Raw genomic sequence first — 22549 nt, forward strand, 5'->3', positions numbered from 1 at the left:
CATAACATGGAAATGGAGTAACACAGAAGTAAAGGAGCAGGCGAGGCAGCACCAGTGGGGAGGGAGAAAGAACTGTGGGCAGGGGATGCTCTGCCAATCAGATCCATCAACATCTCCCCATTTCTCACATGCTTGGGCTTCTGTAAACATCTAGAATCTCCATCCATCAGGGAATCGAGTCAGTAACAGAACTGAATCCCCCCCCCCCCCAAGCCCCTCAAGGTGGAAAAAATGACACCATTGCTCCTTAATACCATCAGGCTGACATCAGCATCCTTGGCAGGTGGCGATTGGCCACGCAGCCTGGCCAATGGAAGAACTCCTCCTCGGATAGGAGGAGGGGGAAAGTGCCAGAGCAAAGAGTTTTTAAACTCTTGCAGGGAAAGCTCTGGAGAGTTAGATCTGACGTGCAACAAGGAAAGCACAGAACCGCACTGAGCAACCCCACCGTACGCCCCCATCATGTCTGCAACACATTTCAACAGGGGACCAGCCTATGGCATGTCAGCTGAAGTCAAGAATAAGGTAAGGGTAACCAAGATGCTGTGTGTGTGTGTGTGTGTGTGTGTGAGAGAGAGAGAGAGAGATATTTTCAGAACCACACCCCGTGGAATAGTGCTTTTTAATCTAGGGGATGGGACTGAATCAATTGGATGACTGGAGAAGTGCAGAGGGCTGCTTGCCCCTATGAAAAATCCAGGTGTCAGAGAGTGAGAAAGAGGGAGCGAGAGAGCGAGAGTGAGCAGGTGAGAGAAGTGTGGCTCCTCTGAAGCATTCCAGGTGCTTCGCAGACCATCTCTCCTCCCAAGTATCCATGTTTCAGGCAAGAGGCAGGCTGAGGCTGGGAAAATTGTGGCTTGCCTGTGGCTATGTACAGTGTTTGTGGCAGAAGTAAACTCTGAAGTGGGCATAGAGGGAACAGAATCAGTGAAAAAAAATGTTAGTAGCCATAAGCTGCATTCTTGGCAATCCCATTCTACTTAGGGAAGGTTACAATTATATCCATTTTACAGATACGGAACACCTGCTGGCTTTACAGGTATGGCACAAGCTTTGGCCCTTACCAATATAAAAAGAGAATTTTATACATGAGGGCTTTTGATTTTCTGATTGATGGTATTTATGATAAGATCTGCTTGTTGAACACTCAGAGGACAGCTTTTTGTCATACGAATGAGCATTCTAGCCAGTGAGGCTTATAGTTTTGCATTAAATCATAAGTAAGGGCCATTGAATTCAATATGCCTCACCTCCATGGCTTTGCATCAACACATGATTCTAATCTCTGGTCCAGCAACATCCCATCCATGGGAGTTGTTCATGAGTACGAACAATATATTTGGAGGGCACCAGGTTGGGGAAAGCTGGGCACCCTGTCGCAACTACTACTGCAGGAGCTTAAAAGAGTTGTCACTTCAGATACCCTTCTTTTCCAAGGACAACCTAGATTTATTTATTTATTGCTTGCTTGCTTGCTTGCTATCCTGATAAATCTTTTCCTTATTTTTCATAGTGGGTAGTGCATTCTGTGTACTTAATTCAAAATAAGTCAGCCTTAGACTGCAGTTCTGATTTCTTCTCTGTTGACCTTTTTATTCATTTCAAAAATTAATTTCAATATACTCAAACTGGTATATGTGGAATCCCAAGCAGCCTCGCAACAAAGCATTGACCAGACTGAAACCTGCTTAGGTTCAGCTGTGACTTGCAATGAGTTTTTTGGCTTTTACAATGCTTGCTTCCCACCTTAATGTATACACAGGCCTCTGTCTGCACAAAGTCTCTCCCTACAGGCCTGAATCACACCAGTTAATTTGGGGCTGAGATTTGAGAGAACCAGCATGATTTACACTTCTCTTGGGAGGTGACGGACTCTCCCTTGCTAGAGTTGTTTAAACAGAAGTCGAAGGTTCATCCGTTAGGGATGCTGCAGTAATAGATTCCTGCCCTAGGCAGGGGGTTGGACTGTCCAAAATCCTTTCCAGCTCTTACATTGAATGATTTTATGAACATGCTAATCCATAAGCCATATTTTCCAACCCATAGGGGCTGGGTAATTATGGCTTAACATGTTCAGTGAACCCTGTTACCATGTGTGCAGGAGGTCTTTCTTGCCTCAGAACTCAGTGAATTGGGAAGGCCGAGACAAAATGCTGGGCTTTCAGTGGATTATCTACTGCTCATAAGGTGTTTAGGGTGGATTAGCTAAACAGAGGGAAGCCCAGGAAGCCATGATGTGATGGGACTTGCCATCACTGACTCTTCACCAGAGGCATAATGAGGCAGCCACTTCAGATTACGGGACTGAGGTGTCATTTGGAGGGTAGAATGGAAAACAGCCCACATGGAGTTAATGCTTGAATTACAAAGGGGAGAGGCAAACCCCTAATCTTTATGGGACCCTTAGCTGCTATTTTAGGTGGTTTCCAGGAGGGAGAACATGCTTAATTAAAATAAAGGAAACTGAGGGAATGGGGATGGCTGATTTGGTTATGTCCACCCCACACCCTTTCTTCCCACCAATGGGAGTGCTGCGTATAGATACAATCCAGCAGAAAGATTCCCTGCACAAGTTCAACAAAAGTAAATGCTCTTGTGTCCTTCCTTTCATTTTAAGATTTGTGAGGGAGAACTTCTCCAGGATTTTGAGGACTGTGCCCAAGTTATTAGGCAGGAAGGTGATGCTCTTTGTATTTTCTGAGTCAGCAAAACTCACGGTGGGCAGCCCTGCATCTCTGTCTTTCTGCTACTAGACCTTTGGCAGGCCTTCAAGTTAGGACTTGGTTACCTTTTGCTGCCTCCCTGCCTGTGTCATGTCCTTTTATCCTAAACAATATTGGGAGCAAGAGATGATGTATTATAAGCAGGCTTTTTTCTTTTAACTTAGCCCCTTTCAGTCTTTGTGGGAAGCATTCATTTATGAACCACCCTGGATGTAAGAGCATCTGTCCAGCTTTGATCACAGTATCCTCTAAGATACTGGGAGGGTTGCAGTGCAGAAAGTCTATGAGGTGCACATCCAGGGTCCTGCGTTTCAGACTTGGCGTCTCCAACTGATTCCCTAATCAATCAGGAACAACTCAGGAAGCTACTTATCCCCACCCACTGAGCTAGATGCACCAACGCTTGGCTGGGGACAAGACAGCTTCCTAGTAGTTCCTGATTGATTGGGGAGTGCAGAGCTTCTGTTGATGGACCAGGCAGCCTTCCTTTCTCTCCTAGAGCCCTGCCTTTCTCATGAGGGCCGGTTCTAGCAAAAGACCAGTCTCTTCCCTCCCCCTCCACAGCTACTCTCTGGCCTGCGTTCCCCACTGTCTTGCTGGAGTCTCAGCAGCAACAGACTCACCATATATGGTCAGTTTTGGGGTTTCTTTGAAGGCTAGTTCTAAATAAGGGCATGGCTGGGCAGGGTGTACATTTTAACAGGCAGCAGGGGGGCTGCGCTGAGATACCAGGTGAGAGACACTACCATCATTGCCATCACACACACATGTACACATATGTGTGTGTGTGCGCGCACACACACACACACACAGAGTCCCTCCCTCCTCTTCAGGATATAAACACCATCTGTAGCCATTGAAACAAAATATTCTTTGTGAATTCTGGAATAGGAGAATCAGGCTTCCTGAAGGAGAAGTGGGAACACTGTCCTTTTCATCCTGTGCAAGTTGGTTCCTCTCAAACATTACTACCTTTAGATGTAATAATATTTTTTCTGTTCTTAAGGAAAAATCAATATCCTTTCAGGACAATTGTGGATCCTAAAAACCAGGAAAGGTTAAAAAAAAAAAGCTATTCAGTTTTTAACACTACCAAACTTTCTTTCAATTACATAGTTGTCTAGTGCCCTGTGAACATATTTTGTATATCTGTATTTTGTTGCAATCTTAGTCTCAAAGATCTACAAGAAGCACCTTAATTTCTACTGATGTAAGACTTTGAAATAACTGAATTATATAGAAATTTTCAGGCAGAATGAAAAGAAATCCATTAAAAAGCCACAGAAAGAGCAAACTTAAAATTTCAAATATGTTCAGTTCTTTCAAACATCCCTATAACAAGAAAAAACATGGAAACGTGCATGCTTTTCTATCATCAGATTGTGATTAAATATAGAGAAGTGTAAACACTGTGCATCTGAACTTCAAATTAAGTACACATTAGAGCATCCATTTGCAGTAAGTTTGGAATATGATCAGACTAAATCTAATTAGTGCAAAGACTAGACAAAAATATCCTCAGGCCCTACAAAGAGTTACTACAGCCTTAGAGGTTGTTTTCAGTTGTTTTCTGTCTCCAGAATCTGGAAAAAGACTGCCAAAAATCAGACTTGTATATGTTTCACAGGTACTGCTAGACTGTCCTCCATACAATAAGTTATATACTTATAACACCAATAATTAACAATCTTAATTGCTCCTCTAACAAATTTCAGCTATGTCCAATAAGGCTGCTACATTTTCAACAGTAGCCACGGCTTGCAGAAATCATCTGGTGCCTCTCTTACACTATTAATTGCTTCAGGCTTTTCTGTAGAAGTTTTTGTTGTTTATTTTATATCATGGTTTTATATTTGTTGTGTTATAATAGTGTCTTCTTTTAAAAATTGGTCTTGGACTGTAAATAAATAAATAAAAGTATCTTTCTGTTAGGAAGACAAGAGATGAACCTGATTGCTGTTATAAAGGGACCAGGCAGAGTGTTACTTACACAAACTTCATGAAGGGTCTGTTCTGCAGCTAAATGGGCAGGACTAGGAAGGATTTTTTATTAGAAAAATTGAAGAAGTTCTGTATAATCAGAATAGGCAAGTATGAAAGGATAGGAGTCATCCTCAGCCAAACCAAGCACACCAGCTGTCGTAATGATTATAAATCCTTCAGTATGGATGGAAGTTTCAGATATAACCTGGAGTTTATCAGGACAAGGCAACAAGCATGCATGGAATGGTTTATCTCAGAAAACACCCCCCCCCCCATCCAAATTTCCTTCATCGGTATCCGATTCAGAGGGATATAACTCTTCCTTTATTAACATTGCAGACTCGAGCCTCCTTATGCATGAAATCTTTCAATACTGCTGCCTTTATTTTACCAAACGCGGCATGACCCTGGCTGTGGAGCAGAAGAAGTAGAAGTATTAGAGATGCTTTTAGGAATGCAAGAGTTGTTTCTAGCACAAGTACTTGGCATGAGATAAACTGCTGCTATCGGTAACATGCATTTGCTTGATATCCATGACTTGCAGTGGTTTGGATCTGTGAAGCTGCTGTCAGAGATAGTTTGTTGGAATCCATCCTGATCCAAATTTGCTTCCCCTTCTTAGGTCAAAAGCAGAGTTTAAAGCACAGAACAATCTGTGACAGGGATTCCTGTGAGAACAATGTCCCATTAACATCATGTGATAAATTCAGATTATCAGTCACAACAGCTGAAGCTTCCAACAATCTTGCCTGCATTTCTTGTAGCTCCAAAACCTGGAACCCATAAATTAGTATTTACGCTCTCTAAAATTGCACCCAAGCCTACTTTGTGCAATGGGAATATCGCTAGAGCAGCTGACCTCTCAGGCACTCCTTTCGATGGGCCCTTTGTAGATTTCAGAGCAGAGTCCAAGAGAAAGGTTTCGCTGTGTTCCTTCTGCACCCCACAAAAGTTAGTACTAATCAGCAATATGTCAGTGAGGGATTCTCTGAACACAGGGATTGATGCTAACTGATAAATGAAGAAGAGAGAATGGTATTTGGCTTGATAGCCAGTTCCTGCTTGGTATCCCCAAGTTGTTAACAGCTATCTTGGGTAAATTGAGAGAAATAAAATGAAGTCCTACCTATAATAAATATGAATTCAGATTTAATTAATATATGCTTCTCCCTTGTCTATATTCCCTAATGCTACCATATCTGGACTGCAAACATCTGGAAAACCACTAGATAGCTGGAAATAATTAGAGGTTTCTATAGATCTTTACAAGAATCTAGTAATGACATCTCAATTTCTGCAGTTCAACAATGGTAGCTCTAATATTTCCTCTTTTAAAGTATTGTCAATATGAGAGTGGAAGAATTACATTCTAGTTATACAGTTTAAGTTTGATTTTAGAACTGATCTACTTGCTTGATAGTTGTGAGCTTGGTTATTTACCCAATTAATTATTTTTAGGATACATAATCCAAGATTTAAAATTCCTCCCAAGAATTAACATGTTGAAAGTAGATGCAATTGCTATATTCAATTTCAAACTGTAATTTGCATGGATCAACTTGACAGTTGAAACCTGAATTTGGATTAGCTAAAAAACTGGTTACCTAGTTCCACATAAATGTTTTTAACATCTTTATTCATTCTTGGATCTAAGTTTTCCTTCTGAAGACCCTATGCAAAAAACAAAAAAAATTTTTTTTCTCTTCTATAGGCTGGCCCCAATTTTTCCTTCTATACACAAAACCCTGGGTACACATATTTGCAATTGCAATTCACTTTTGCAGTGTTCAGATCATGTGAATTGTACCTACTTGCATAGGGTCATAAGAGCACTTCTGTTATTTAATACAGGCATACCTGACAGTTTCTATCCAAGGTGTGCTTTAAAAGTGTTTCAGGCACCAGCAAGTTCCAATTAGGAGCTCATGATATTACCCCAGGGAGTTCACTTCTCTTGCTTCTTAACGAAGAGTCTGACTAAGTATGTCCCATCCTTCTAAATAGCCCCTAGGTCCCAGGATATAGCTGAAAACACTCGAGGCATTTTAAGGAAAATACAGCTCCCAGAAAGTTGGGAAAGTTCCATGATCAAGTTCTGTAAAGGGCTTGAAAATTCCAGGAATGTAGTGATAAATAAATCCAAATACAAAATACTTGAAGCATTTAACTTTCTTCTCTCTAAATCAAAATATTGGAATGAACACTGGTTTAACATGGATTTGATTATATTTTAACACTTATGCCTCAAATTTTCTAAGTGCTGCATATATATCGAAAGTTAAAAAGACTAAAGCACATGACACAAAATTAAAAAAAAAAAAGGAGAGAGAAGGGAAGAAGAAAGCAAACATTTGATTGAACAACAGCTGATATTTCAGCCAGTGTAAGGTGTGATCTTCCTTGGAGGCATGAGGTAGTCATAGGTAAGACTCAAGCATGTTGCTTGTCAAACTTCCAGACCTAAGCAAAATATTAATCAATCTCAATATATTCAATTATTTGCAAGGAAGTGATAATATCATCACTCATGCATAAAGAATTTGTTGAAACACACAATGTAATTTTTTTCCATTAATACTGTCCCTACTTCCCCAAATATCAATACAATTGTGGGCTAAAAGGCATGCCAAAAAAAAAAAAAAAAGCAATTTAGCAATCCTCTACAGTATTTCTTGAATATTTTAATTTTTTATGGCTTTGCAGATCATTTCATAGTAAAATTTTAATGTAGAAATTACCATATAAGATGATAAATATGCATGGACCTGACCTTAATAATATATTTAGTTTAACTTTGGTTAAAAGAGCACTGGGGTACTTCCACTGAAATATAGCTTCATCCTGATTCTGCAAGACTTATAAGTGAAGGCAAACGTATGTACTAAGTAGTTTTTCCCACAGTTTTTGAGGTTAGCTTATTTATTGGTTTATTTGATTTGTGTGGCCACCCATCTCACCTAAGTGACTCTGAGCAGCTCACAACAGTTAGAAACAATGGTCCAATAAAAAGTTGCTAACATAGATTTCCCCTTTGGTGCCTTGGAAATTCCTAGGTCACCTGCTGCTGTATCCAAACCTATGTGATAAATTCCTACAGTTAACAGAGAAAATAATTTTAGCTGACTCACATGAGCAAAACAAGGCACAATCAAAACAGAATGCCTAGCATTGTTTTTTTCAGTCTAATCATCTATTACATATACAGATAACAGGGAAGTGTAAAGTTGGTCACAGCAGTGAAAGCTGTTCTAGTAATCTAACAGATAGAGCAAAGTGCCAACACTGTGCTACTTTCCCTCCTCACTCTTTCTGTTTCGGTAAGATCTAGCTCTTAATATTCAAAAGGAGCAGGGAAACAAATAAACAAATCTTGACAGCAGGCTAAATACATAGTCCTCCATTTGCTAAACTTCCACATAAGTCCTGCTTCTGTCCAGTTGGTCCAGATCTTTGAAACATCCCAACCAAGGGATAAATCTTTGTGGATCTGCGACAAGTATGTCCTCCATTTTTCTCCCAAGTTTGGTGAATTCCTTGTAGAGGGGACACAGCCTGTTTGGATTGGCAGAGCTCCCTGGCACCAGTGGAAGGTATGAAGCTGCCTCATATCCAGAGAGAGGAAAGGCCCCAGGAATGCATATGTGTTCTTGTTCTCAGCTAAGACGTTTATGCCAAGCACCAAGAATGGAGAAGAGCAGCGCTCGGAGAGGGATGCTATCAGGACGTCTCTGAGATCAAACACAGACTTCCCTTTTGCATAAGATGAAACAGAACAGCTTGCCTTCTCCTAAATACTTCGTCTCCTAATGGCGACAGTATCATTTGGGGATAAGACTGTAGTATTGCTAGGAGAGAGTCATGCCTCTTGTTTATACATTCCTTTCTAGACATGATGCCAGTGGATTTATACTGATCTTTCAACCCTGATCTCTCCCTTCTAGTTCTTCCTCTGATTCACTAGGTGACCTCAAAAGACTTTCCCTTGTCTGTTTCTAGAGAACGTTCATGCTTACTTTTTAATTCACCACTTGGATTCTACTATTCAAGCAGCTATTCTTCTGACTGTGCCCTGTAATCATTTTGTATTTTGCATGGCACAAGCAAATGTTTACTCCAAATCATACTCCAAAATGTTCACTCACAAATCACACTCCAAAATGTTCATTTACAAATCACTTTAACACTCTCCCTTTCTCAAAAGTACACCTGTAACTAACTTTCCAGCTCCAGAGATTGATGATGTGCCATCAAGTCAATGTCGACCCTTAATGACCACATAGATTTTCTCCAGGATGATCTGTCCCTAACCTGGTCCTTCAGGTCTTCCAACAATGTACCTATTGCCACTGTAACTGAGTCCACCCACCTTGCTGCTGGTCATCCTCTTCTTCTCTTTCCTTCCACCTTTCCCAGCAGTAGTGTCTTCTCCAGGGAACTAGGTCTTCATGTAATGTGTCCAAAGTAGGGTAATTCGAGCCTGGTCTTTCGTGCCTCAAGTGAGCTAATTTGGTCAATGATCCATTGGGTTTTTTTCTTGGCTGTCCACGCTATTCTCAGAAGTCTTCTCCAACACTAAAGTTCAAAGGTGTCAATACTCTTCCTATCCTGCTTCTTTAAAGTCCAACTTTTGCTTCCATAGAGTGTCACAGGGAATACCATGGCTTGTATAATTCTGATCTTTGTAGGTATAGACACATCATGGCACTTGAAAATCTTTTCCAAGGCCTTCATGGCTGCTCTACTGAGTGCTAGTCTGCAATGTATTTTTTGACTGCTTGTTCCTTTACTGTTGATAATTGATCCTAAAAGGCGGAAGCTATCCACCACTTTGACATCTTCATTGTCACTTCTAAAGCTACCTGTTTTCCTATTTCCTATTTCCTAAGCTACCTATTCTACCTGTTTTCATTAGAAACCCTCATCTTTTCTGCAGAGAGACCACTATGTGTGCTGGAGGATTTCATGGCTGTGTTGTAAGACAGACATTTATACAAGAAATTCTGGAGTCCTTGGGGTTCTCTGGGTTGTTTTCTTGCAGACATTTCATTACCTGGCTACTAACATCTTTGGCACTGAAGATGTTACCTAGCCGAGTAATGAAATGTCTGCAAGAAAACAACCAAGCTCAGAGAACCCCAACGACTCCACAATTCAACCCTGAGCTACATATATTCTCTTCTATTGGTACGAGAAATTCACCAGGTCTGTTGGGCATCTTGGATGGCCACTTCTTACTTTATAGAGGAAAGTCCTCTATCTGAAAAGATGCAAATGCAGTTCAAAAATAATGAACCATAAGAAGGAAGATCAAGACACTGGAAGCCCCTGGATAATAAACTGAGCAGGCAAACAGATTACATGATAGCCATAGTCATCACATTATGTTGAGATTTTATGGCATTTTTATTTCAATTATAATAATCTCTAAATTCATCTGAACATATAGATTACAACATTCAAATATTATATATTAATGCAGCCACCATTATATTCTGTACCAAACATCCAAGGAATATGACACACAGGAGATGCATTTCAGAAGATTGATAATGGTTAGCAATCTATTTTTCAGGGAATGTTATTCACTATTAATATTCTCACACCTAAACTGCTTCTCAGGAACTCAGAACTCTAAAGAACAAAACCAAGAGTTCTACAACACCAGATAGGATCCAGCAGTGCATTTCTGAGGTTTCATGCTGCTGAATTGCAGCTTCTAGAGCATGGCCCTTCTAATCAATGGTTTGGAAAACTTGTGCAGCCAGGATGGGAGCAGAGGAAAATGCCCAAGGGGGGGGGGCACTCGTGCTTGTGTGGGAGCCACAGTTTCCAGTCCTTCCTTAGGCATGAAAATGGTTGGCTGGCCAGCCTTGGATTAGTCCCCATATCTGCAAATCTTGTGAACTCTTAGGGTGATTTACATATATTCTTTAGCAGAGGTTATCTAGGACTGAATCTGATGTCATGCTAACCTCTGCATCTGCTTTTAAGCTGTGTTCAGCTTTCAATTTCACCTTGTAAAAACCGTTTTTCTTTCACTGGAGGCCATGTGTGTATAAGTATATTGGTGTCCTTCCTCACCCACAAGGCCATGCTGTTCTGCCTACTTTACCCATTGTAACAAATAAAGCTTTTGCCTACAAAAATTCAGAGTACGATCAGTTAGTTGGTCTAAATTCATTTGTCTGCTTTAGCTACATGCAAAAAGTAACTTTAAGGAGCTTTCCTTTCTCTCTCCATAACTGTCAGCCTTACCAGGTAGACCAGACAGGAAACATAACCAAGATAAACTAATTCTACTTTATTGTAAAGCTACATTAGCAGAACCTTGCAAGTCTGAAAGCACAATTCTCCCGCTGTCACCTTTACAGCCTGAGAACTTAAGGAGGGCCCCTTCTGAGCCTCTTGCTCCACCCCCTATGCAGCTGCAGGCTATGCCCAATCTTATCTGACCATTCCCTAGGCAGCATCTCTTCCCCCCATCTCCCAAGGTCTTTCCCACATACCATTACAATAATACATAGGGAAAACCAATGTGGATTCTTGAAAGGTCTCTAGCCTTCACTGTGTGAAGGCCGACTAAACTCATTGCCCCTTCCAAGTACCAAAGAACCCAGTTCTGATGTGAAGATTTCAGTATTACTTTAACTTGGGTCAAAGAATACCCACCACAGTTCTTCTGTGCATACCAAACAAGAAATGTACAAGTGGAAGCATTTCAATTCGTCACAGCATCTTTTAAGAGTATTTCTACTTAGTTTTCAATCATCTGTACTCTCCCTCAAAATGTATACCCTCTTAGCCAGTCTTGACTGATCTTGAAAAATTAAGCAGAGTTGAACCTGATTAGTAGTTAGGTGGGAAATACTAAGGCTGCCATCTAGGCTATTTATTTTTTAAAAATGCAGTATCAAACCATTTCTGTATTGTTCCCAAGAAAATATAATGGACATATTCATGAAGACATCAGGAGGCAATCTCAACATGAAGGAGACTTTATCCATCTAGGAACTGCTCCTGTTGATCAATCATGGGTCTCATTGGCTTCTATGACTTTGGGAAAAGATGTATAGAAGAGTATTCCATGCATACTATACGTGCTTAGGTCTTCACTGAAGTGTTTTGGGCCTTCCCCATTTGATCATGATTTTTTTTGTACTTCAATAAAGATTTCTCCAAAGACTCCTGATTCCGTTCTTGTGGATGAAGCTATTTGGGCATAAGGATTCATACCCTAAGAATAGGGTGTAAACAAGTGATACCTGCAAGAAAATATTGTAATGTGGAGTATTCTTATTTAGGATATGTGCCTGCCAGCCAGGCACTATTCCTTATTTTCATCTTCATGGTTAGCCAGCCCTGACCCTATTGATTTCTCTCCCCATTTTTTAAAATTATGATTTACTCTTACTACTATTATTATTGTACTTCTGCAAATATTCATGTTTTCATTTCCCTTTTGGGCATGAGTGTTTTCTAAATTATGCTCTGTGGAACACAAATGTATCTCAACTTCAGAATATTCTGCAAGCTGGCTTCCCTCTGCCACCAGGTTTCCTGTGCAGGACCTGTATCCTGAGCTGAATAGAGCCACAGGCTAAATCATAACTTAGTACCTACAACCAAATGGTTGGATATGCTGCAGTTTTTTAAATTCATATTCCCAGATGTGCTCTGGCTAGGGGTGGCTGAAAGAATCATATTGAGAAATTGGAAATGTGATATTATTCCAGATGGCAAGAGATGGTTGTTGGCAATATGTGATCTGTTTTGGAAAAGGCAGTATTTTCTACTAATTTTCTGTTAATACTAAAGGATGCAGCAATATGTGTTACTATGGCAGAGACGTTGTGACACTTTACAATAATATTTTGTACTGATCATATTATAGTAGTGTGACTGGTGACTATTGATAAGTATAAAACATAAGGTAGATTTTTTTCTTTTTCTTTCTTTTATTTTTTTAGTTGTTTGGGGTTGCCTCTTTTCTAATTTTTTCAAGTTTTTTTTAAAGTTTAAAGTTTGTTTGTTAACTGCGTATGCATAAAATAAGTTAAGGAAAAAGAAAGGAAAAAAAAACATGTGCTCTGACTAAAAGATAGTAAGCTCATTCTACCCCAAACAGATTTATAATCAATGCAGTTAAGTGTGAGGGAAAATGTAGTGTTATCCAAACACTTTTTTCAATATTTCCTTTAATCCTTTCCCCCTTTTGAAAATAATCAGTCATGTGTGTTCTTCATTAAAAAAAAAAAAGTTTCTACAGTCTTGAGAAGATTAAGAAACATGGAATTGCAGGACTGGAGTCACTTTTGCCAATCCAGCGCAGGTGGGATAGTCTGAAGGCCACTTGGCACTAGAGAGTTGTGTACATTTCACATATTCTTTGTATCACTTGCTGCCATAATGTCACATTCAGAATACTGCTTGCTGCCATAATGTCACATTCAGTTGCCGGTTTATGAGGAGATCTGGTTGGCTTTATTGCATCTAAAGAACAAGTAAAGATCTAGGGGAGCCCATTTAATGAGAGAAAAAGCCTGCAGCAATCTTGTCTTCCCCGCCACTCAAAGCAGAACTCCCCGGGCTTTTGCAACAGCGAGCCAGGAGCACTGGATAAGAGCTTTCCAAAAAAAACCTTGTCAGAAGATCAAGCGTGGCGTTATGCTTTCTTCACCTGCCTCCCCAATAGCAAATGCTGTTTCCATTAAACCAAGGTCTCACCAGTGAACAGACCGTACGTACTGTTGTCGTACTGGCAAAGTCGAGATTCTACAGTCCAAACCCTGAGTCAAATTACACTTGAGCGGAGCACTTGCCCTTAGTTTGCTGATGCGTGTATGCTGGTTTTTACTCTTTAAATACCCAGCAGCTGCAGGAATTCACAATCTGAACCAAAATTTGACATGTGGAAACACTCTAATCAAGATCCTCCCCCAGCCAGTTGCAGTAATAAACATTTGCAGTGAAAAATAAACAGGAGTCAGGGAAAGAGAGAAATAACCTCTTTTTTGGTGTTCATCTGCCGCAGATTTCAACTTCTTGCATCTTTAAAAAGGGCTTAAAAAGGGTGGGGAAGGCCTTTGGAAAATATTCATAATAGCATCTCCTGTAGTTTGAGCTTTACAGGCTTGCTACATTGCTCATTCTGAGACATGGCGATGAGGCAGAAATAAAAAAATTACCATAGTTCTACTCCTATCCAGGGCTGGCTTTAGCTAAGGCTGAGTAGGCGCTGGCCTAAGGCACCACAGTTCAGGAGGCAGCAATGTTGCCTCTCCTTCCGAATCATTCTAAACATGCAAGTCCTCATGTCGGTGAGAATGGCACCATCAGTTGATGTGGCTGAGGGGTGCCCTCCACCAGCACTGCTCCTACCCAGTGCCACTTCCGCTTGCAGATAGGAGATGTCACACTCAAATGCTTCTTTTTCTCTCTCTTTAAATTCCTTGTAAAAAAGAAAATGGGTTGTTTGGGTTTGGAGGCAGTGGCGAGGTGGGGGGCAATCTCGATCTGTTCCCTGCTGTCTTAGGTAAGAAGCCTTGTTTGTTTTATCCTAGCAGAACGTTCAGAAGTGTACGATGGCAGAGTTCATTCTCTCGCCTTAGTCCAGTGGATATGTAGACCAGGCTCCATTCTAATTTTACCCATCTCTTTGCATAAGTGAAGTTTTCTTATTATGAAAGACTTGTACTGGCATACATTTAAACTGGAAAACATTCAGTTTCTGAAGTGTCTGTGCACGGTAGAGGGGCATAGGGTCCAAGGAGGTCAGACTAAAAAAATCAAAGGAAATATACTTAGGGATGACAACCAGGAATGGATTTGTGCAACACTGGGCAATTATATCAGTGAAATAAATCATACACTGGATTATGAATCCTCCTCGGAGCAGAACTGGGGGATATCATTCCCATCAAGTTTCTGGTCAGATGAATGCTTGCAGGAATAAGATCTCTCTAGTGTGTCTCTTCCCCTCAAAATAATCTTGTTTACTTTTGTAAATGCACAAGGTAGTAGAGGCTCTTGGCATTTCCTTCCTTTCTTTTATGGGAAGAATAGCCAGTGTCCTCAGAAGTACAATTTTGAAATTGGGTGTGTTCAGATGGTTAATCCAGGAAGCACGACAGAAGAGAAGCAGCCTCTTCAGAGGGCTCTGCAGGGTTATAAGTGTCGAGGATCTTCTTTGTGAAAATGTGAAAAAAAAACTGAGAGACTTAATGAAAATAAGCAATCCCATTTCCCCATGCCAAAGCAAGCTAGTTACTTTTTGTCCAGATTTCAAAAATGAAAAACGTGGACAAAAAATGTCTAGCATGGAGATCTGCCCATCAAAGAGGCAAAGAGTTGGATCTGATTTACTTGGAGCCTTGTGTCACTTTTTATCAAAAAAGCATGTGAAGATATTATGTGTGAGTAGCTGCCCTTGCCAGAAAAAAAGAATTGCAGCTCACAATGGGATGTAGCAAATGCAGTTCTGGAAAACAGCTATTCTCCTACAGGCGCTGTTCTCATTGCAATCCTAACTGGGTTGTTGATTAGCTGGTGTGCGGTGAAAACTGTGGACCAAGTCAATTTATGAGAGTTATACTTATCCCTGGGGTCTTTGGGGCTAAACACCCTTTGAGGTCTCCCATCTGCTGTATCATCTGAACAATTAATTGGTGGGTTAACTATCCCTTGCAAGACAAAGTCCTAGAGTGGCCCCATGAAAACAGGGCCTCTCTCGGCACTTCATCTACTGTCATTTTGTTTTTAGTCAGCGTGTGTGTTCTGAAGATGTGCATGCTGGGAGCATGTGGCTGAAGTAAAGGGAGATGGTAGTGCTAGATCTAAATTTCACAAAAATAACAGGCGGACAAATGTCTAATATTGACAAGGAGGAAGAGAGCAGATTAGGAAATGACATTATGGAACCGAAGAGAAGGCGAGGATGCCAGGCCAGAAGCTCAGAAGGCTCTTGTCCCTCATTTTAATAAGTGGCAAAATGAGGAGCCCTAACAAACAAAAAAGGAGATAACAAGTCAGGTTTCCAACTCTTCTTACTGGCTTTGTGGTTTTGCTTTTAGCCGCAACTCCTAGCTGACCTTGGCTGATATTACAAAGCTAAACAGGACTGGATCTGGTTAGTATTTGGATGGGAGGTCAACTGAGAATATCCGGGCGATTGGCTAAACTGAGAAACTGAAAAACATCTGAGAAGAAAGCAGTAGCAAGCGAACCACTTCCGTAAAACTGCCAAGAAAACTGCAGGGCTGCAATCAGCAGGATTCAAAGTTGATTCAAGTGAACCTTTGACTTTTTAAAGCTAAACAAGTTAACACTTTCCTCTATTTGCTTCCATGCCCACCCAAGAGTTTGTTCCATTAAATGTGGCAGACTGTTCATAAAAGACAAAGGAGTAACATCAGCAGACAGCAATTCTCAAGACAAGAAATTGGGAGTAGGATTGGAGGGTGTGTGTGTTTAATGCTACATATTGATTTGAACAAACCAACAGGTTATTTGGCTAAAAAATTTTCATAACCTAATCGCCTCACACACTTAGAGCCTGCGTTTTCTTTGCTTCAAGTGCTGTTTTGTTTGTTCCCCATTCCTGCTTCCCACCTGCACTGTTACTTCAGAATACCCTAGATGTTTTAGCACAAGGAAGTTTCTCTTTCATGAGCCCATTCATGGGAGCCTTGTCTTGAAAGAAGAAAGAAGTTGTTTGTGTGGCACATGTCCACCTGAGGATTATCACTCTGAAGCAGGAACACCTTTGCTCCAGCCTCTTTGCTGGGAGAAGTTTATTTTTAATGATAGTGAAGAAAAACACAAATGTCAATCTATGAAGCTGCCTAATCTTAATCATTCTATCACCTGACATTTTCAACCGGCAGAAACCTTTCACAAAGCTGAAATACTGTTTTGGATTTTTTTATTTTTTTTATTTTTTTGCAAGCCAGCAGATCACAAACTCTTCAGAGCTGTCTCCTGTCACTCAAGCAGCCTGTTCCCAGAACACCAGTCCAACCAGGGCCTCAGTTGCTTTGGGGGGCTGCAAAAGCCCATAGAAGGAAGGCCAGGACTTGGCTTGCAAGTACATTTCCAAATAAAGTGGCAGACGAGCGCCGAGGTTGCTTTCCCAGTGGCATAATAAAAAATAAAAAACTGGGGATGTCAGTTCCACGGCTGACTAAGCTTTCGTAGCATTTTACAGATGAAACTGCGGACTCATGTTCTCAAAGATCACTACCTAAGCTATAAAGAGGCTATACAGGATTCAACTACTCTCAGATTTTCGGTCTGACAGCAAAAATGATGTTTTTTGACAGCATGATTCTCCCTCCTTTTTTTTTGCCACAGTAACAGCAAAATGGGTACATTAAGCCTCCACAATGGTAAATGTGGCCATCTTGCTTTTCAAACACCCCTCCCTGTGAAAACCAGCATAAAAAGAACAAAAATGTCCGTGCAATCCATTCCGGAGGGGAAAAACACCTTAAATGTGCTACAGCCCCCCGTTGTAAAAAATTTAAAAAGTTGTTGATCACTGTAGGCCCAAGCATCTTACTCCCTGCTTTATTACATGTAAGATCACATTTACTTGTTGACTGGAATGGTAATTTACTCTGCAGTACTGTGCTCTGTATTGCCTTCTGACTGATTACAACATTTGTTCCAGAGGGTAATTTGAACTCAAAACTCTGGAGTGCATGCACTAAGCTCTTTCTCAGATTAGGGGCTATACCATAACTTCCTGCTTTGTGACAGAAGGTGCATCCAGCAATGCTGTTGTATCATGGGAATGAGCAAGCCATGTTTTTAGGTTTTGTTTTTGTTTGGAAGGTTAAGAAGTTAAGCTGATGCCTTATATCTTACTAAAGCTTAAGCTATCCCTTTACCTCATCACAATGAGAAAACTCAAACCAAGGGTTTTTAAGGGATGCAAATGGGTGCCTTAAGCCTCTGCAATTCAGGTTTGTTACCTGCTTTCCTGGGACAAATGGCAACATGATTCTTTATCTTTCCTCTTGTTGGAACATTAAACCCATCGTGCCTAAGAATACCTACCTTATAGTTTAGTAACTTTTCCCCTACAATTTCTCTGGAGGATCCTATTAGCTGGTTTTCACTAACAGCTTGTTTTACAAGGTAAGGCCTGAAGGTTTGTTCTTTCCAAATCCTTTGGGCAGAAGTTACTCTTTCTAAATCTGCAGAAAATATCTCTAAAGGGCAGATTTTGGGTCTTTCTGGGAGCAAGATTTCTTTGCATTATCATTTTGCATTCTTTCTGGGCAAAAGTTAGTCCTAAAGGGGAAAAATAGCTGAGTTGTGGGCCTCTCCGGGTAAGCCAGTAGCCTTGGAAAGAAAAGCTTGAAGATCAATACAATCACAGACTTATTATTTGACATAAAGAGAAGAATCTTAAAAATCATCTTTAGGTGAACTGTGAATGGGTTTCCATTAAAAAAAAAAAAAATTCAGCTTAGGAAAGTTGGTCCTCGAGATAGAAGGAACTGACAAAGGAAAAATAATGATCTCTCTAAAATTTTACTTCATTTACTGTATTCTGGGAAACTGCATTTTATTAGAACATGCCTCTGGGTACCTTGGAGAATGTCTATATACTTAACACTTTGCCTAAGTATTTAACCAAGATTTTCTCTGTCGAGAGAAACAATTTGGCATTTCTTCTGCAATATAAATAGACCTTTAGATAATACACAGACACATTTGATGTTTCCTGCAATTAGTTTACACAATATTGCAATATGCAACACTAAGTAAATAAACCACAACTAGTTGTATTTGAATAACACAGTAAATTGTAAATTGAGGTTTCAGTTACAGTAACTGGGTTCATACAACATACGGAGCTTCAAACAAGCAGACTATATTTTGGTGTAACATGTTATGTATATTAGCATGAAATTTACAATTCAGCTGTAGTTGAGGTTCCAAAATAAAATGCAGTTTATTATACATTTAAGAAACTTAAATGAGAACTCTGCTCATGCACACATATTCAATCTAATAAGGGGCTTCTCTATAGCAATCTGTATTTTTAAATAAGGAAGATCATCCAAATCATGAATAATTACAGTGTGATCTTGCAGGCAGAATACATGATTTTTAAGGCCATCTTAGACAAAATAAGCAGAATTATGGAATAAAATCTATCAGCAGTGCTTGCCAGTTTGTCAGAAAAGTTATAAGAAATTCAGCCTTCAGAGTTTGTCTTATTTCCCACTTTCCTTTGAAAGAGGCACTATTTGGAGCAATAAAGAGAAATGTTTACAGTATGGTAAACGTATTTCCTACATCATTTATTCTGCAGGGCCTTTTGTCCTGGAATACACCATTGCTGAGATCCAGAGTAGGATATGAAACAAGAATTTTAGCTGAGATAGCAATACTGAATTATGGGTTCAGTAAAACTAACAAAAGATATGCTGTACATTGCCTATAAACCAAGCGACATTGGAAACCTTTTTCCTAGTCTACCGTAACTCCTAGACAGAATGATTACTGTGCTAAATTAATATAATGCGGTGATATAGAAATATTCTTAATGTTATTATAAGAGATAAGCATGTATTTAGAAAAACAAATTTGGAAGATTGATTACAAAGTGTGGAGTGACCTAGAACTTTCACACATGCTATTTCCTATGATTAAAATAGAAGATTTCCATTGCTACAGGGACTTGCTGATTAGGAATTTGTTCAGTGTTGAAATATGTGGCCAGTTATTGTTTTTTTTTAGCAATATTAAAGAGGGAGAGAGGAAAAAGGTATGGTATTCTTTTTTATTTTCATTGCTATCTGTGCCTTATTCTGTGGCTATTTGTCCCCCCTTTTTTTCTCAGAATAAAAGAATATATGCTCCCCAATATACAAACTTCAAACCCAGTGCAGAATGGAGCGGAGTCTTTTTTAAAGTCAGGGTGAGAGATATCTGTGACTTACTGAGTCTCCATCCTCCACAAAGCACTGTTTCTAATGTACAGTTCAGCACATACAGGTTCTACAACAAATTGAACTTCTTTATTTTGATAAAGAGCAATGTTTAAATTATACTAGATGCTTTACTTAATCCTTCCTCATACATTCAGCCCTCCTGGCAATCATTAGTAGTAGCTTTTCTTTTTTAGAGTGTGTAAATAATGGTAGTTAACATATGGTGGGGTTGGGGGTGTGAGAGAGAAAAACATCTTTTGATCTTGTCAGCGATAGATTTGAAAAATGTAGATTGGATCCAAGACTTCATCTTACTTTAATAAAGCAACTGAAGTCTTCGGAACTGCAAATCATGACTAAATCAGTGTTCTGATTAGCTCTGTTTCTCCATCTCATCCCAGTCTGGCAAGTCTGCGCAGCCACCTAAGTGCTGCCTAGATGATGGCCAATAAGCTGAATCCCAGCAAAGAGTCTTGCCTGGGAATTACGGAAGGTCCTGGTGATGCATGGGGGTACAAGTTCAAAGCCTTCAAAGCTATGGAGGCACAGCTGGCTTCCATAGCAAGGAAAACTTTTTTCCAGCTCTGATCGCTCATGGCTGTGGCTGGTCCTGGACAAGACAGGAGCATAGCTACTAAGGCAGTGCATACTTCAGTAATGCTTGGAATAAATCCTTTGGGCTTCACACAGGTGCATCATCTTTGTGGTATTCCTTAAAGCAGCCCATCTTTTGCCAGTTCTTGAAAGAGAAAAAGCCAATTGCCAATCCCATTAAAATCTATGTGATTCTTAAAGCAACAGCTACTTTTATTTCAGGCTCACTCAGATGCCTGGAAAAAAAAAACAGATGGACTGCTTTGATGAATAAATGAGAGGTGACATGCTTGCACAAGGTCTGAAGAATTTCATCTAAATAATTTCTGAAGTGTGCAGAGCCTTAGTGGCTACAGTCAAGATAAGACTTGCAATGTGCACATGTGGGCTGCAAAGCTGCAACCACATAGGTAGAGTGCTGAAGGGGAGCAATCTCCTGTAAACATATATACCCGCTCTGAAAGAGTAGCGCTGATTGTCAGTGTGCTGCTATGTTCCAAGTGTCCATGCTGGCATAGAGAGTTTTACCCAGCTAGGCCCCTGGATGCTGGTGGCTTGCATTCTTTCTTACACAGTGCCCAGGCATTAAGGTCTGATGGGGATGCCCACTGGATGGTGTGACATTTGCCAGGAATTCCCTAGGCAACAACCTGTTTTCTTTACAAGCATCCAGGTATGGGATTCCCTTTTTGATGTTTACAACTGGAGCCAAGTCTTGAAAAGATCCAGCACCAACTAAAAATGCTCATCCAGGTTTTAACTGAATATATGCTATCTTTTTTGTTATGATGGTTCTTGTTATACTGATTTAGTATATTAGCAGCTTTATTATTTTAACCCTATTTTATGTTCCTACCTTCAGATTAACCAGATAAACTTCTCTTCTTGAAATCAGTATTCTACTTCATTTAAGCCTGAATACAATCCAGTATTGATCCATTATTGCTTTGCATGTATTTTCTGTTTCCTTGATTATGAATATGAGCAGTTCTGGACTATAATGATTATAGTATTAATTATACTGTTTTAAATTCTTGTACTCAGAAGTAATGAACTCCATCAAATGAGATGGGCATCACATCATGCTTGTGAATGAATTTCTGTTTACTCTTTGGTTTAATATTCCAAAATGCTTTGTTTCTCTCTACAGCTAGCACAGAAATATGATCCCCAGCGGGAACATGAACTGCGACAATGGATTGAGGAAGTAACAGGGAAGCGCATTGGAGACAGCTTCATGGAAAGTCTGAAAGATGGAGTCATCCTGTGCGAGTAAGACAACACAGAGGGAGGGGGAAGCCTACTCTGCAAAGACTGAGGGTGGACAAAGGAGGCTTAGTGCCAGTTTAGACACTAGTATTAGGTAGCCCACAAAGGACTTGAAATAGTATGCTTAACCTATTAAGAAAAGGAAATGCTTGCTCTCTTCCCCCTGGTTTCACAGCATTACCTCTTTTAACTCACATTTTTTTAATCACCATCTTTTTATAGATGGGCATTTTCAGATATATGGGAAAGAAGAAATAATGCATCTCCTTTTTTAAAGAAAAAGTATGTAAATGATTGTTTGGGGGTGGGACATTAGGTTTACAGCCCATCCTATGCCAAGGGCTCAATAGTTTTGCCAAAGACAACAAATGACTTATAATATAGATAATTTGAAAAGAAACTTGGATAATACAAGATTTAACAAAGTAAATACTTAGTAAAAGTTACTCTGAAAGGGGATAAAGAAGCCTGATGGCTCCCCTGTACTCATATTCTTGATCCCTAAATATCTTCCCCAAATCCCAAGTAATGGAATTAAGGATGCTTTAAATTTAAGACAGAGGATTGAAGCACATCGCTTTTGGTGGCTTAGACATAATGAAATGCATCAAGGATGGATTTTTTTTTCTGGTTATTTGGCAATTCTATTTACCATCTCAGCCAACTGGCAGAAAAGCAGACGTACCACTGTTTTCCATTATATTGCATTTGTTTTTATTACTATGAATATTAAACAATTTAAACATTACCAGTATTTGTATATACAGGTCTAAGAATGTAACGCCAGCTCTTTATGTTCAAAGCAACCTTAAAATATTTGTAGTATCACTGAACAGAGATCCAACCTTGTCCTCTAATTTTTTTCTTTGTTCAATTAAAAAAAAATATTTTTATCTGTATAAAAGAATTGCTCCCTGGGCATTATTATCTAACTTATCCACCCTTGCTAGATGTGTAAATAGCCAACTTCTGTTCCTCCACATTCTCTCTCTCACACACACTTATGTGCAGGTTAATGACAATAAAGTAATTCAT

General features: G+C 39.8%; 1 protein-coding gene across 1 annotated transcript in view; it reads left to right on the top strand.

Moving 5' to 3' along the window:
- Nucleotides 1–366: 366 nt before the first annotated feature.
- The window catches only part of CNN1 (calponin 1), a 29996-nt gene continuing 7813 nt past the window's right edge, over nucleotides 367–22549 (top strand). The window contains exons 1-2 of the mRNA XM_007426190.3: nucleotides 367–525; nucleotides 21396–21517. Of these exons, the coding sequence (XP_007426252.1) occupies nucleotides 463–525; nucleotides 21396–21517 (185 nt within the window). The 5' untranslated portion in view covers nucleotides 367–462. The remainder of the gene's footprint in view (nucleotides 526–21395; nucleotides 21518–22549) is intronic.

The sequence above is a fragment of the Python bivittatus genome, unplaced genomic scaffold (assembly GCF_059951505.1).
Source record: "Python bivittatus isolate LINGU-HERP-01145 unplaced genomic scaffold, Pbiv_v1 ctg000220_np1212, whole genome shotgun sequence".
Taxonomy (NCBI): Eukaryota; Metazoa; Chordata; class Lepidosauria; order Squamata; family Pythonidae; genus Python; species Python bivittatus.